Raw genomic sequence first — 18,112 nt, forward strand, 5'->3', positions numbered from 1 at the left:
AATTAATAAAAATAACTATGAATATGTTTCCCATAAGCTCATAACGCGGTAATCCTAGTAATAGCAATTCCTCCCTAGTGTTTTGCATGTAAAGTGGTAAGTTATGTATCTCTAAATTCTTGGTCCGGCATCTAGAGAATTTCACCCCGTACCTTGGTCCGGCTACGTGTGTATAAGCTACTAACCTTACCTTTACCTCAAAATAGACATCATAATCAATGTATGACTTAGTTATTACTTCGCACCAATCGACACTAGACTATTAGATAGTATCCCACTAAATCTATGTTGATAATTCTTTTCTTATTAACTACCTCCTTGGTCCGGCAAGTAGCAACAAGGCGAGTTCTAACGCATGCACTCGTTAAAAAGACTTCTAAGCGAAAGAATTATCAATACATTCAAGAAACTATTTGAGAATGGCTTAATTACTATTCATACTTTGTTAGTTGATCATGGTTCCCACAAACCTAGTTGTGGAGTTTAGCTACTCATTATCTCAAAACACAATCAAAACATTCAAAACCTATTTGAGAATTGCTTAATTATTATTCATACTTTGTTAACTGCTCATGATTCCCACAAACCTAGTTGTGGAGTTTAGCTACTCATTATCTCAGAACACAATCAACATTTATTAAAATAAATATGCTTGTGTTAATCATAAAAATTTAAGAACAATAGCTAAACTATCTTTTATTAATCGCAAATACAAATAAATAATATAGGAGAAGAAAGAATAAAGCACAATTCTCCGGCCTCCACGGCGGCTCTTCCAAAGCTTCAAAATTAGAAGAAAATTTATATTATGTCTTGTATATTGTTTCTTGGCTTCATTTGAATAATAAATTTTATGTCGTATATATGGATGTAGGAAACCCTAAATAAAGTAATTGAGTCAAAACAAATTAGGAATCCAAAACCAAAAAGAATTAGAGTCTTTTTTCTTTTTTTTTCCGCTTGAACAATAGTGTCGCCTCAATGAAAGACTCTGCACCACCATTTATTGGCCAGTGCATTGAGAAATTCCACGTGGCAGGCTCGCAACTTATTCCTGAATTTTTTTGCATGTCGCAGCAGCAATATTCCCTTATATATAAATATATTCTTTTATTCACTTTAATCCATTAAGCTGACTACTTGATTTTCTTCTTCAATATTTCGTTTTTAATTTTGTTTTAGCTTTAAATTTTTTCATTTTTTCATCAATTTAATCCTACAAATAAAATTCACAATTTAGCACAATCCATAAAATTTATGATCAAAAAGGGCAAATATAAATAATAAATGCAAGGCAAATAATGGTTAAAAATATTTATTTGACCTCACATCAAAATTTCTTAATTATATGGATTGTGAGATTATGATTAACGTGTAATGATATAAGGTTGATTATGAATCACTTATGCGCCTACTATGTTATGATGATGATAATGTGTTAATGTCACATATGAGGGTTGTATTAAAACGAAGTTCTCATGCAATTCCAATTGAGCTAATGAATATGATATACAAGGGGTTAGTACTCTATGACCTATACTAAGCTATGATCATTAATAAAGGCTTTATGACATTTCAAAAAGGGACTTTAGCTTAGCACCGAGTGAACTAGTTATGAGAGGTGTCCCTTCCCAAGGTGGGAAGGTAGGTTCACAATGATTATCATGAGATAGAGATTACAATGAAATTGTGCATAAAAAGGGTCTCAATCATGTCTCCTAGTTCTTGAACTATGTTGCCCCCATAGGAATACTAGCTAGTGAATCCACCTAGAATGCTATGTTCATATTTTGGTACTACCTTGGCTAGTAGTCCACCTTCTTTCAATGTAGGGTTTCATGACACTGGATTCCACATTTAGCTCATATGGTCTATGTCGGTTAAGGCAATTATTCCCGAAAGTAAAATGAATGTAATAATGTGAACCTTAAATGATGCTAGACCACGAAATTTGAGAAGAATTGATGGAGAATTCAACCTTCAAGCTTCAATCTCCCTTCAAGCTTCAATGGTGTTCTAGAGAGTTCTTTAGAGGTCTTGGGGTTTTGATTTTGAAAACTGAATTCATCTAAGTGTTTTAGACTAACAAACCCACTTAAAATACCCAAAATAGCCTTAAGGAACCATCCAACTAATTTTAGGAAGGTTAGGTGAAATACCATAAATAGCCTTCGTTGGCCGAGATGCTGTAGGAAATTGCAGACCATCAAACAATGCCCAGGACGTATGTGGCGTCAACCCATCAACGGACCGTGCTGGTAACCGTCGATCGGGTCAGAGCCTTGAAAATGGGAGATTAATCTCCCTACACTAATTCTCCATCTATGCCCTCCACCTACGGGGCGTCGACCAACCTATTGGACGATTGCCCTCCATAGGTTGGGTTGTTTTGGACAGTCTAGGCTCTTGAGTTGGGTCCTCCTCAAGAACACCTTGGTTGGTCCTTGGGGAGTTTTTCCCGGAATTTTCCAACCCAATTATGTTCGTACACATGTTAGGCATCTCTCACATCAATTTCATTCAAAACGAACATGTAAAACTTGACGAAACACACTAAGGCACACAAGCACGTTTCAAGGCAAACCTGTCGAACGTCATGGACGTTCTTAATGTTTGACCTTCAAACTTCGCCAAACTTTAAACACTGTCTATTATCATCATTATAAATCATTTTAAGATATCAAAACATCAAGACACTAGCGTTAGGCTCTAGTTTCACTTAAGTCATTTTAGAGGTGTTACATTTAGTTCTTGTGTTAATTACTATTATGTGATGTTGTTAAGTATATTATTGGATGAATGTGGTTGGTTAATGATAAGACCATGGAAGAAGGCTTGTGAATGTAAATTGGTAAGACCTATGATCTTGAACTCTTACTTCAATTGTGATGGCTTGTACTTGATGATGATGTTCAATTGAAGTACTGATTGTGATTAGATTAGATAGGTGATGGGATGATGAATATAATTGAAATGTCTTGATTATATGGATTTTGAGATTATGATTAAGGTGTAATGATATAAGGTTGATTATGGATCACTTATGCGCCTTACTATGTCATGATGATGATAACGTGTTAATCTCACATATGAGGGTTGTATTGAAAGGAAGTTCTCATGCGATTCAAATTGAGCTAATAATCATGATATACAAGGTTCTAGTCCTCTATGACCCATACTAATCTATGATCATTAAGAAAGGCTTAAAGACATTTCAAAAAGGGACTTTAGCTTAGCACCGAGTGAACTAGTTATGAGAGGTGTCCCTTCTCAAGGTGGGAAGGTAGGTTCACAACGATTCTCATGAGATAGAGATTACAATGCAATTGTGCATAAAGAGGGTCAAACATGTCTCCTAGTTCTTGAACTATGTTGCCCCCATAGGAATACTAGCTAGTGGATCCACCTAGAATGCTATGTTCATGTTTTGGTACTACCTTGGCAAGTACTCCACCTTCTTTCGGTGTAGGGTTTCATGACAACGGATTCCACATTTAACTCATGTGGTCTATGTCGGTTAAGGCAATTATTTCCGAAAGTAAAATGAATGTAATAATGTAAACTCTAACTAGGATAACTTAAGGGGTTCATTTTAGTATAGGTAGGGGTATGGGACTCTACTTATGATTTGCGCTAGTTGGCCTTGATGGAAGTCTTAGGAGGATGTTCTTATGCTTTATGACTCTAATGATATGCTAATGTTGACTCTACATGTTGATACCTATGTGATGTTAATTTCACTTATGTACATGTTATTGGTCTATATTGCTAAATATGATAATGACCACTCATGATGTTATGTTATATGAAGTTGTACATTGCTTGCGATCTTGTTGGTTTTACTTGGTTGGGAGAGGTAATGGGACTTCACTTCATCATTGCACTAGTAAGCTTGGTAATGGGTTATAGATCATGGTATTGCATATGTTGTAATGATATGAACTCTTATATATTCTTTGTTGCTATGACATTAAGTTGGAGTTGCTCTGGTTATGTACTCTAATATGCTACTACATATGTTGACTTGACTTTACTTGATGTTGTTGGTCGTGTACTATATATGGTCTTGTCTTGATGAATATGTGCTCATTGGTTCATATGTGTTCTTATATGTGCATAAAGACTTTTCAAAGTAAATTAGTATGTTTTGAACAAATGTCCCTTTAGGCATGATTCAATGTTTTATGTGCATACGTTTCTATACTTAGTACAAGTGGTGTACTAACCCATATCTCTATGTTTTCTAAAAATATGTAGGTTCCGGACATTGAGTTCTTAGAAGGCCAATTGAAGAAGACTTGGGCTCTTTTCTCCAAGTGTTGGTAGGTCCTTATGTTCGAGGATGTTACCTATTTCTATATTCTAGCTTTGAAGTTGAATTGTCATAAAGACATTGTTCTTTCTTTATCATTTGGATATTGATGTAAGCCTATATTGGCATTTTGAATTTGTATTGGCTATGTCCAAGATTTGTACTTGCTTAGATGGTTCAATATGAGACGAAGTATTAGACTAATTCTTATGTATATTATGTTGTCTAAATGAGAAGTCTATGTATGCTTCATATGCGAGGAGTCTAAGTAAACTCCACATGTAGTATTCGAGAGGTCTATGTAGACCTCACTATATAGATATGTATATGAAAAGTTTTAATTTTCCGCACTTTTTAGCCTATGAAATGTAATAACGAATGCTAAGAGGCTAGTCTTAGTCCTCTCCGAGGACGACGACGCCGGTTACGTCTAAGGGGTGCTCCCCGATTGTGACAACAATATTCTTGATATATAATATTTTAGTAAGCACAATAAGTGTTTGATGTTGAGACACATCATTTCTTAATATAGTTTTTAAATTTTTAAGTATTTTCTTCTGTGTCCTTATTTTACTTTTCATTCACACCGAAAAATCGATTGAGAAACACCAAACTAAATCAAACTGAAGTAAAAAAATCCAAACTTGACCGAGTTAGTTTTGTGTGATATATGGTGCACACTTTTCTAAAATCGTAAATCAAAGAACCAAAGTTTGATAAAACTGAACCGGAGAATCGAACGCCCACCCCTACCCTAGACCCAACCTCAATTTGAATCCCCTATAGTATGAAATCACTTTTACCCGGGAGCCTTTACCTAACAATGTAAATTGTTTTGTACAAATCTAAATTAATCATGCTCGAAGTAAAATATTGAACATCGAATAAAAAATATAAAAAAAAACTTTAGGTAGAGCCCCCAAACCCAACCTCGATTCGAGTGTCCTCATTGAAATTATTTTTATTAGGGAGTCTAGGCTTTATTTGTTTCCACTAATATTAAAACGTCTAAAAATCTGAATAAACATTTGAATATTAAGATGTGTATTAAGATATGAATGTCTAGATTTGAATGCACATTTAAATATTAAGATATGGATGCTAAATCTAAACACTCAATGATTAAGATTGTCTATTTTCAATATCTGAATGTGCATATGAAGTTAAATATAATAAAAATTTCATTTCAACAAAAAGTATTACTTTTCAATAAATAATAATGTTTCGAATGTTTTTATTTGATTTAAAAAATTATATTATACGCAAATAAAAATTATATCGATATAAAAATTATCGTAACATGATTTCTTTTAAGAAATCAACATAACATTCAATTTTTTGAAAATCTTGCTTATAGCTCACTTTAATCAATTTTTTTTATTTGTAATTGACTTATTTATCTTACAATTCAGAAAATATATCACGATAAAATATATATTTCATACGCATGATATAATATTGAAAGTTCAATAAATATGATAGATACTAAACTAAAAATAATAAAAAAGGTTTCATAACATCAAAACATAACATATATTCTAGCAAATCAGAAAAATTAAAAAATTTCATTTTTTTAATGACCTTAATCCAATTCTCTTACTTGTGAACCTCTAAAGTCATCATACTTTTTGGTAGTTGTCACCTTCACAAAATATACTAACAACGTACTGTATAATGGTACTTCCTATCCAATTTCATCTAATTTTTTCTTTGCATTTCATCAAAGTTAGGTGCACTATCTCTTATCAATAACTCTAAAGCAATACTAATCTTCTCATCAATTTCTTCCTCAAAACTTTTCTATTAACTGAAACAGAATATTGTGATGAAGAATTATCAGGAGATCCATCATTTTTTCACGAACTAGATATAAGCATAACTTGAACTCTAATCATAAACTCATGTTGTTGTACAACCTCAAAAAAATTGTACACATATTTGAAAAGGATAGACGTGAAGTCTTCAATATCCTTGCCTTAAACTAATTAAATTTTCATAAGAGACCTCAAATATGCATATATAATTGTTATTATTAATCATGACTACTATGTTTTTACTCAAAAATCTTGCTTGATAAATATCAATACACACGAAAATATTATTATAACAAGAGTTCTTGACAAAAATCAATACAACCCCAAAAAATGTTAGTACAAGAAAATATTTGTAAAAATTATGAAAACTTACTAGTTCAAGAGAAAATAATGTTGTTTGGTTGAGAAAAGAGAGGAAGAAAGTTTGTAGAGAGACAGAAAAAGTCGCACAATGAGAGATGACTTGATTTGTTTTTCTAGAATCATATATTTATATAAAAGAGAACCTTAGGCCCGCCTACGTGGCGCCACCACAAATCAGAATTTCCTTTTAATTTATTCATTTTCAAAACTAACCTTCTCCCTACATTAAAAGTTGTGACAATTATGAAAAGTTGTGAGTTTAATGAAAAGTTGCGACTTTAATGAAAAGCTGCAACTTATATAAAAAGTTATGACTTTATTGAAAAGTTGCAACTTGTATGAAAAGTTATGCCTTTAATGAAAAGTTGCGACTTTTATGAAAAGTTGTGACTTTAAAGAGTTGCGACTTTTGTGAAAAGTTGTGACTTTTATGAGAGGTTGTGACCTTTCCAAAAGGTTGCAACTTTTTCAAATAGTTGTAATGATAAGACATAATAAACATTGGTTCACACTACTAGAGGGATTTTCTCTCATTTAAAACAACAAAAAATATGAACCTCTTCTTCTTCTTCTTCTTCTTCATAATTAAATATTTGTGTACTTTACTCCTGTTGAGTGACTCACTGACACCATTGCTTATGATACAGATACTGGTATGTATTTTTACTGTCATTAATTAATGCTTATGTTATTAAGGATAAATAATAAGATGTAATAGTTTTCATTTTTCTTTACATAATTAATGTTTTTTACTACATAATCTTATATGTAAGATAATATCGTTCATAACTTATGTTACTGATCCTGGTATGTATATTTATTGTCATTAATTAATGCCTATGTTATTAAGAATATATATGATAAGATGTAATAATTTTCATTTTCCTTTACATAATTAATGTTTGTTACTACTTAATCTTGTATGTAAGATAATATAGTATTTTAGTTTTAATGAACGATAGATATTAAGTATTATTTTATGAATTATGTGATATTGAATTCTAATTTTACCAGTATTAAATAAGTCTGAATGTTATTAAGACTCTCCTACATATTTGATTCATTCAGAGACTTTAAAAAAAAGAAACAAATGGGCTTAATGAACTGAATCTGAATAATTAGGATTTAGACTTAGGTCTCATTTGTTTGCCCTTAATGGAGATTTGAATCTTAGTCATTCAAATTTAGCCCATTAAGTACGTTTGATTTTTAGGTCTGAATCTGAATCATTTAGATGCATCCCATTAAGCTCATTTTTTTTTTATTTTTTTAAAAACCTCTTAAACGGTCTGAAGAGGTCTGAACGAATCAAATATGTAGGAAGCTCTTAACAACATTCAGACTCATTTGATAAGTTATCAAATAATAAATCATCCCTTTTTTACTTTGAGCGTGTCTTTTTATCTCATAACTAAAAACTTTATTTCTCTGTTTTCTTAATCAAACACCATTTCCCCCTCTTGAACTGGTAAGTTTTCATAAATCATTTTAAGTATTTTTTTATATTAATAATTTTCTTGTATCGAAGTGAGTCAAGAATACTAGTTGCAACAATATTTTTGGTGTATTGTTGTTTATCAAGTTTTTGAATGAAAAAATAGTACTCCAAATCATGATTATTAAAACTATTAAAACTTTTTTTTAATCAAAAATGGTATATTTAGTTGAAATGAAAATTTTATAATATTTTATTAATATAATGTTTAATTTCACTTGCACATTCAAATATTAAAAACAAACAACATTAATTATTTGTTGTTCAGATTTAGAGACCATATCTTAATATTCAGATTTAGACCTCTTAATCTTAATGTAAACAAATGAGACTTTAAACACTAACATATCTAATGAGGTGAATTTGAGTGATTAAGATTGAAACCTTTATTAAATGTAAGCAAATAACCCTTTATCTAATAGTAATATTTGTTGTAAATCCATTGTATAGTATATGTGGATTATCCATTAGATTTATCCACTATTAAATGGATTCATACATAGTGCTTCCAAGGTGATAAGAATTTCCAAGATAACTATGTATCTATTAATTAGATGATTTTTGGAGTGATATCTCAACACTATAAATAAAGAATCACTCACTATTTGAAAAATACACTTAGATAAGAAAATTTCTCTCCTCTATCTTATACTTCTTGTCTTCTTATTATTATAATATTCTGAGTTTTTTTTATAATAATATTTTATTTGTGTAAATAAATTTAAATTAAAGTAAGAAACGCTGGACTTTGTTTTAATAAATCCATCTAGAACATTCACATGAATATGTTAAAAAAGAAATATTTGAGGTAGAGGCAAGTTTAGGTTGTCCCCCTCTGTGTAGTAGTGCTCGGAAGAGAAAGAGAAAGACGCCGGAGGAAGAGAAGGGAAATGACGCCGGAGGAAGAGAAGCTCACTATCAGAGATATATCTATTGCTGCCGAAGCCCAAACCAAACAAGGCGACACCTTTTATTTAATCACTCAACGGTAAATTTAATCTAATGGCCTCTTATTTCTAGGGTTTATTTTTCTTTTTTCTTACTCAAGAATCTCCTTTATCTGCCCTAATATTTATTTAGGTTTAACAGAAACTTCTTTTATGCTAACACATAAATTAACAAGTCCTCCCCCCTTTTCATTTCTACATATAAATCTCTTCTGCACCCAAAGGTCAAGTATTTGATGAAGTGGGTGAAAACCATGGTGATTTGGTTTCAAATCCAGCACAGAAAGCATAAATTCTTCCTATTAACCTAAACCTTGATGGGCAGAGTCAGCATGTATGGCTGGAATAGTAGAGATTTGCTAATGTGGTGTGCAAAGATAAGGCGTAGGTTGCTATTTGTCTGTAAAAACTATGTACTAATCCCTCTCTTACATTTCTTCTTTCTATATTTGGAGATAGTTTAGCTTCAGAATATTCATTTTACCCTTAATGACCTGATTTTATAGCCATACGAATATCATATGTAAGATCACAAGTTCTAAAAATATTCCTTTCTTTCTTAAACTTTGTGCCCAGACAAACACCACATTAAACAAAAACTGACCCTTTTGAAGTATGTTGCTATTTTATACCCTAATTTTTCTGTTCCTTAAGGAACATTGGATAGAAGTTATGCAGCTTTCGCATTTAACTTCTTTTTTAACAATAAGGAAAAAATTAGGAATTATACTTTTGGTTTACTGACATAGGATCTATTGAAAGAAGAGTGCAAACTTTCAGGAGTTATTTGCTTCACTGGAAGCCATTATTGAGTTGTTATGTTCTTCTTGACATTTTGTTAGTAAAAGGTAAGGTTATGTTATAGATAAACAGGCAGTTTTGTTTTCTTTCTTTTGAGAAGGGAAACAACTAAGCAAGCAAAAAAGATGTGCTGTAACATCCATAGAGTAATTACAGAAGCAAAAATCTGCCCCTTCTAATCTAATTTTCTAATCCTTTCGAACTCCTAACATTATAAAACTGACTTAGCATTTACCTTTTCCATTCTACATCACGAGCAAAACAAAATAGTACATCTGGACTTTATTCTAATGATAGAACTAGCAGTCTTCAAAGTATCATTTCTTCCTCTCAGTCCAAGTAGTCCACCTAATAAATGCAGGTACCATATTCAACCAAAGTTTTCCTGTGTTTAGTCCCATTTTGTTCCAGAAACACCTAATCAGTTGATGAATTAGGCATGGCCCACTGCATATGAAGTGAGAGGAGAACTATGAGGTCTTAGGTTCTAGTTCCAACCGAGGCCAAAATAGTAGGTAATTCTTCTCATCTCCTTAAGCCTTGGTGGGCAGAGATATTCGGTATCTGTGCATGTGGGAGGTAGCAACTACCCTATGGAATAATTGTGAAATTCTCATGGACACACTGTTTGCTCTCTATCAAAGGTAAAACAAGCTTAACTTGAGAGGGGTTTTAGATCACAAGTTTCCTTTCTTTAAATCGAACCAGCGGAAGTATCTTTTTGTCGGTTTTCTCCTTATGTACTCTCCTTGAATAGAGATATTTCTGCTCATATGTGTAATAAAATCTTGTTACTTAATTGGAAAAAAATGATGCCATCTTCTGATTCAGTAAGCTGTTGGAATGCGCACAAGTGACTGAAAAATTCAGTAGTCCTGTAAGCCTCCCTGTCATTGGTTCTCCTCCTTCTGAAGTTGATATTCCTATCCCCATTTTCTCTATTTTGTGCCAGAAAAGCTGAAGCTTTTTCTGTCAGTTTAAATAGATCAGGAAACCAGTCAATCAATGGCTCATGTCCAAATTATCCTTCCAGAAGTATATTTTTGTTCCAACCCACCTGGAAACCTATTCTAGATTTGAAACAAAGCATGTGAGCTCTAATATTTCTCCCTCCAAACTGAGGCTCCAGATGCAGTTTTTACTTCTTTGGTGTACCAATGGTCCTCAACTCCATATTTGTTCTTAATCACACCAATCCCAGAGGACACATACCTCTGAGTCTTTCTTCTAGCATTGTGGCCATTGACAAATCCTTGAGAGGTTTCGATCCTTCAGGAATACAATATCCATGATTTTCAGACCTCAGTGCATCTATTATTTGAATATAATCTTATAAATTTCAGATTATCACTTGAAATTCTTAGAGGACCTGCGCGATAAATGTTATGTAAATTCTTTTCTGCAAGACTGTTGGGTAAATGATTATAAATTTTTTAATGGGTACAGATGGTGGCAAGAATGGTTGGAATATGTGAACCAAAACCAGGCTAATACTCTAAATGATGGATCTGCTTCTGAGCATTGCGCTGGTGGTTCTAGTGCTTTGAAGAGGCCTTCCAGTATTGATAATTCCGACTTGATATATGAAGCAGCCTCAGGGGATTCTAGCGCGGGGATTGACCTGCATGATACCCTCGTTGAAGGCACCGATTATATATTACTTCCTCAGGAAGTGTGGAATCAACTATATGAATGGTGAGCTTTTTTTTAGAAAATGTTCTTGCTTATACATTTTAGCATACTTTTATGTGTGTCAGCTAGGTAGTATGTACATTCATAAAAAACAGCTAACTTATTAGATTATAGAACTCGGAAGGTTAGAGAAAACGGAAGATATAGAATTGTTGATAAATAGTTTAAAGAAATCACGATATAAGCTACTGATAGGACTTTGGATTTATGTAAAGGTAGATCTTCTACTGCTGCAATTACATCTGGAAGAAAAACTACCCCCTCTATCCCAATTTATGCACACACTTTCCTTTTTAGTTTGTTCCAAAAGAATGTCACCTTCTATTTTATTAGAAACAACTTAACTTTAAAATTCGCCTTTTACCCTGAATGCAATGATTTATAGCCTCACAAATATATAAGCTTTGTTTTAGTTCACAAATTTCAAATGTATAATTTTTTTCTTAAACAATGTGCCAAATTAAACACTGCCACATGAATTGGGAACAAAGGGAGTATTACATTATGGTGGTTGTTTAACGAAACTTGGAGGGCAAAAGTATTTTGTAGTAGCCGATGGAAGTTCAGAAATGTTCAACAAAAGCACTTTGTGTTGCTTAAGCTGTGGTTGGGGGTATGGAAGGGCATTAAGATGTGCGCCCCATTGCCCATGAGTTTTATCTTGAATTCAGTGGTAATAAACAACAAATGTAATCTACAAATTAAGTGTACTAGTTGTTAAGAAACATATTATGATTGCATTTGTTACTTTTTCTTTGGAATTACATACATACTTTATTTTTTTCAATGATTGCACATTTTTTACTCAAGCCCAGTGTTGTGAAAAGCGCGCTTCAAAGCGAGGCGACACCGCTTCTTTCTCCTAAGGCGATGCGATCTGAAAAAGGCGCTCGCTTCAGATAAAGAAGCGAGAAGCGACACTAAGGCAAAAGCGCAATAAAGCGCACTTTTAATAAAAAAGCGACAATTAGGGGTTTTTAAAAAAAATTATTTTTTTTTTAAAAAAAATCTGAAATATACAATATAACTTAATTTTTCTTTCACGACTCTTCTTTCTCTTCTTCTCTCTTCACGACCGCGACTGAGACTGCGTCTCTTTTCACACCTCGACCGCGACTGCATGTAAGTTTTAGCCGATGTTTATTAGTTCATTTCTATGAGTTCCTTTTCTCCTGAAATATACAACCTTCGCCTTTGCTTCATCTCTGTGAGTTTCTTTTCTCTTCAAGAAGTGTACGAAGGAGAAAGTCTCACTTATGGTGATGTTTCTGTGGCAAGTGGTGTTGAGGAGAATATTTATAGTTTTAGGGGGAGTACTTTAAGGGGCAAGGAAAGAGGAGTTGGAGGTTCTAGTTCAAGTCGAAACCTTGTTGATGAGCCTTCTGATGATGAAGAAGATGATGACCAAGTAGGACCCTTGGTTATGGCACTTGAAGAGTTTGAGGATCTTGTTGAAGAATAGGAGTTTGAGTCTCTGTGATTTAATTATGTTTTTGATTTTTTGCTTTATATATTATGACTTATGAGTATTATTGACTATCTATTTTCTTTTAATCTAAGACTATATTACCTTTATTTAGTTATTTAATATTTTTTTATTTTTATACTAAATGTCGCTTTTTTTTTAAAAAAAAAGCGTGCGCTTTGCTTCACGCTTCTCGCTTCTGTGAAGCAAGCCCTCGTCGCTTTTTTCCGCTTCTCGCTTCCCAAAACACTGCTCAAGCCCTTATTTAAGTTGTGTTTTGGGCTTAAAGCCCTTATAAACCTGGAGTGCTTTTTAGATTTCACCTTTGACAATACTTCCTTCACTTTTAGTTTGGTTGGGTAGTTATTTTTTCTTCTGATGGGTGTAATTGTATATGATTTCAAATGTCTTGGTTCAAGTGTTTCCTCCTTTGCCAGAAAATTGGTCACCTACAACATTCTGAGCTTTAAGTGTAAGCTGGGATTGCAATATCCTAATCATACACATGTAAATTATTTAATGCAGCAACTCATAATTTAAATGGTCCCCAAGGCTTTGGTCTATTGGTAAAAGTTCAAGATCATGATGTGTGGTTTAAGCATACGTTCTGGGTTTGACTTATTGCAGACAAAATCTTAGTATTTAAGTGGAGATGGTTAGAGGGGCCATCTATTATCCACTGAGTTTTTAAACTTGTGTTAGTCGCGACCTCCGGGATTTCTCAGTTATTAAAAATAAGCTTATAAAATAAATGACATGTAAAAGTGCAGTGTCCTTTTCTTTAATATAAGTATAGCAAGTATTATTTACAATCGAAATAGCCAAGCACTACACTAGTGCCGGAGGATACAAAAAAAATGGAGGATCTTTTACAAAATCAGATCTGCAAATAGAAGTCTTTCGTTTTATTGGTGGTGGCCAGCATATCCTTAATGCTGAAGAATACAAACTTACCTATATAAAAAAAATCTTCCGTTTTATTCTACTCCTACTCATAAGATTTTCAAGTTTATACCAAAAGTCAAAAGTCCTCAGCATTTTTTCTTCAAAAGATGTATTGTTGTTGTCTTGTCTACACATATTTTTCTCCTTTATTCAAAAGGATCAGCACTATACAGGCTAGGATAGTTCTCCCTGTCTTTAATTTTCTTTGCACGTCTATAGCCCCACCAACAGCTAAAGAGCTCCTTTTCTGTATGCAGCATCACCCATCGAGTCCCGAACACGTTTTAAAAAAAAGTTCTCAGCTAAGGCTAGCCTTCTCCTACCTCCACTGTTAATAAGTGGCGGCAAGACTCGAATCCTGGACCTCTGCCTGCTCTACTATGATGAATTGTGTGAAGTTATGCAGACTCCACACTTCATGGAGAACCCGACACGTACCTGCTGACATTTTTGGGACTCCGAGCAACATAGTTTGCCAGCAATGGTACAATGGGTGACTACTATTCTTTTCCATTTCACACATAGATGTAGTTTGTGTCCTTGTGAAAACTAATAGAGTTGATGCAAGAAAAAACTTAGCTTGACTTTCTTCTATATAGTTTTTCTTTTAACTGAGAATAATCCTAAGAGCCATGCATGGTTCGAAGCGCGACGGGTAATTGGCCTACCCCTTCAACATTTTTCATATCATTACTAAGCTTTTGTCTGCTACAGAGTTGAACATGTGATATGCACCAAAAAGTTTGAGGAGATGGTAAACTCACTCCCAACTGAGGGTGTCCTGAGAACTCGCCATTTGTCCATTATATGTGTTGCTGGACTATACCTTTTCTCACTGCTTTTTTCTTCTTCATTCATTTTTTAGATTTCTAACAAGGGTATAATAAAATGGATGGTACATTGTTTCAGGAGATGACAAGTTCCAAGAATACAGTATTTTAAAAAAATTTGGTCCCTTGAATTATAAGCTCCTATACTAATGTTCTCACTATCAACAGCTATAATTAGAACAGCGCACTATTTTAAAATAAAATTAGAAAAAGGATCTAAAAAAAAATTGAACTTGATTTGACCATCTCTTATTCGCTTCCATAAGTGCTGTTGACTGCTGTCCCCTTCCAAATTGTTGATTCCAAAGGTATGCGTCCTCTGTAAGTCACAATTTATTTTCATTTTGCCGAACACCTGTATCTTCCCCGCATTTGATTGTCTTTAATCCTCTTTTCATTGTTTTGGTTTAGAGGAGATTTTGTTTGGGTAAATTTATATAAGCACTAAAGGTTCCCAGGAGCCAGGTAGAGGAAGTATTTAGGAAATTTAATTGCCATTTTCGGTTGAAGCCACTGTTGAGGAAATAGAATAACCATTTCTTGGTTTAGGTACAGAGGAGGTCCTATATTGCCACGGAAGGTGATCAACTCTGGCCTCTCCCAGACTGAGTTGGCTGTAGAAGTTTATCCTCTGCGCCTTCAGTTACATCTGATGCCAAAAGATGAACGTTCTACCATAAGAATAAGTAAAAAGGTAAGATCATTTAACCCTTTACTTAAACACAACCCAATTTTTGATAAATCATAAACACACAACCTCAGTACACTTATTTCTCTTTAATTGTTTTTTAACTGTCTCATTGAAGGAGGGGAAGAAGAAGTCCGGTTTTTCCGTTCCCTCTTCCAATGAGACAGTGAAAAAACAATTACAGAGAAATAACCTTACAGGAAAGTTTTCGTTATTTTATACATGTTTCAAAAAAAAAAGTTTTCCTTATTTTGATCATGAAGCCTCTAACCTTATAATGTTGTTTAAGAGGTCATTTCTTTGTTGTTTTGTTTGAGCAGGAAACAATTAGACAACTTCATAAGAAAGCTTGTGAGATGTTCTCTCTCATTCCAGAACTAGTAAGAGAATCTGTTTGTATACATTTTTGAGTCTTCATTGGGTTCTTGAAAGATATCAATCATTCTTCACTTCTGTAATTTCACTTCTGTAATTTGAACCCTTTCTGTTCTTTTCAGGTATGCATTTGGGATTACTTTAACCATCAAAAGCATGCTTTGATGAATGACATGGATAAGATGCTTGATGATGCGAATATACAAATGGATCAGGATGTACGTTTCTGTATGCTGCAATTAATTATTTTAAGACTGTTACTGCCACAGACAATTTAGTTAAAGATCTAGAAATCTGGTGTAACTTCAGTGCTCTTTGGTTTTATCTACGGGTGGCAAATGAGCCATTTGGGTTTATTTTGGCTGGGTCAAGATGGGCTGAAATAATAAATGAGTCATTGCCCAACCCTGCCCAAAGTTGAGATGGACTATGAAGATTGAAGCGTTGGGTTAAGATGGGCTAAACAATGGGTCAAAGCCCAACCCGCCCAACTTGACTCACCATTTATATAATTTTTTAACTTACATTTCATGATTTCATCTGATATAAAAGAAACCTATTGAATAATGAACTGGCCATTCTTATTTTATAATTCCTTGTGTAGAAATAATCGTTGTTGCTAGCAAGGTTCCAAATCTAGAAGTTAATATTCTCGCCTTTTTTATTTCCCACCTGATGTTCAGTACCTGCATGACCTTAACTTTCGAATTTGCATTTAAAACTCAATCTCCCTACCATGATGTTTTCCATCTCAGTGTTTCAAAACCAAGACCCAATCGCTTATCCTAAACTAAAAAGAACATGAAAAATACCTATTTGTAAGGAATGAGATATTGTTCAATCTTTAGATGATTTGATGTTTTTTTTTTTGGGTAGAGTCTTAATTAGCTATTACATCAGGGGTACTAGTGTTACCAAGATTTACTAGATTTCTTCAACTTGATTTACTAGATTATTACAAGTTGAAGAGGACACTTGTTTAGTAGTAATGTATCCACACTTGTCTTCTGATAGGCTCTGTACTGCCCAAAGCGGTGGAGTCCAGAGGGTAATATTTATCCTTGCATAGTTTGCCAAAAAGTGTGCCACTTTATTGCCTTCCCAGAAGTTATGTCAGAGTCGCCAGATCCTTCAGCCAAAACCTGCAGATGAGATAGGAGTGTTGTAAATTGAGTTTGTGTTGTCTGATAAGAGTGTTATTTCCTCTGTGGAGTCCGTTTCAATTTCCAGCGGGAGTAGTTTCTGGTGGAACGCAAGTTCTGCACCCTTAAGAGACATGAGTTCCATATAAGTTGCATTGATTCCCCACTGCCTCTGATAATAGCCTATCTTGCCATTACCGGGATGATTTTATGTTTTGACTTGCATCAACACAACTTTGTTCCTTACTGTTCCTTTAAATTTGTCCCCCAATTTTTTTTGCTGTATTTTTTCCTCTACAAAAAGTAAGTAAAAATTATATTTCACTAATAATAATAATTATAGTAACCCATATTTATATGATAATGAAAAAAAATTAAACATTTTTTCATATGCAAAATCTAAATCTAGAATTGAACCTTAGAAGCTAAAAGTAAGCAATTTCCATGGGTCAAGATTGGGCATCATGATAGGTCTATTTGGGCTATTGATTTATGATGATCAACTTGGGCTATCCCAAATTAACCCATCATCAAAATCATGCCCAAACCCATTAAAACTTGGTGAGCGTGGGTTTGGGATAATTTTGCCACCCCTAGTTTTATCTATCAGTAAAACTATATTTAAATTTATTTGTTCAGTTTTGCTTGAATGCCAAATATTTCTCTAGCATTTGGCTACATCTGAAAAAAAGTTAGAAAAAACTGCTCTTTGGTATCCTTAATGTTACTTCTTGGAGATGGCATGGAGCTGTCCACAAACTTAACATATATGGATGTAGTGCTTGAATCCATGCATGGTAGTTCTATTTTGTGATTAATTCAAAGATATTTCATGGCGGTCATAAAAGGTTCATATTTCTTGTGTTTCATTTCAAATTAATAAAAGGGAAAAAAGAACAGAGCTAATGAATGAGTAGATGCATGTTCTCCCCATAAGACTACTTTGTGAGACAAGTTGGAAGATAGTCGAGGTTTGGTCTGCAGTTGGGTCTATTTTGAACCAGAGTTATTGTCTCACTTTCTTTTGGTTTCCTAGTTTCTGGCCTCTAAAGTAGTGGACCCTGGAATTAAGTGGGTGCAAAACTTGGACATCAAGGTTCAAATTCCAGAAGAGAAAAAATACGAGGTGATTACTTCCCATCTACCTAAGCCTTGGTGGGGAGAGTTACTCGGCACTTGTGCTGGTGGGAGGTAGATGTACACGGTGGAATGATCGAGGTTTGCCCCCCCCCCCCCCCCCCCC

The 18,112-nt window shown here is 33.8% G+C and overlaps 1 protein-coding gene across 2 annotated transcripts in view; it reads left to right on the plus strand.

Moving 5' to 3' along the window:
- The first annotated feature begins 8,771 nt into the window (after positions 1 to 8,771).
- Positions 8,772 to 18,112, plus strand: part of LOC107031377 (ubiquitin carboxyl-terminal hydrolase 5) — a 16,206-nt gene continuing 6,865 nt past the window's right edge. Inside the window, exons 1-5 of one of the 2 annotated variants that reach the window (XM_015232721.2) lie at positions 8,772 to 8,972; positions 11,179 to 11,427; positions 15,214 to 15,358; positions 15,673 to 15,732; positions 15,850 to 15,945. In XM_015232721.2, coding sequence (XP_015088207.1) covers positions 8,875 to 8,972; positions 11,179 to 11,427; positions 15,214 to 15,358; positions 15,673 to 15,732; positions 15,850 to 15,945 — 648 coding nt within the window. In that variant the 5' untranslated portion in view covers positions 8,772 to 8,874. Of the gene's footprint in view, positions 8,973 to 11,178; positions 11,428 to 14,091; positions 14,319 to 15,213; positions 15,359 to 15,672; positions 15,733 to 15,849; positions 15,946 to 18,112 lie in introns of those variants that run through there. The other variant, XM_015232722.2, reaches the window with a different exon arrangement.

This window comes from Solanum pennellii, chromosome 9 (genome assembly GCF_001406875.1).
Source record: "Solanum pennellii chromosome 9, SPENNV200".
Classification (NCBI taxonomy): Eukaryota; Viridiplantae; Streptophyta; class Magnoliopsida; order Solanales; family Solanaceae; genus Solanum; species Solanum pennellii.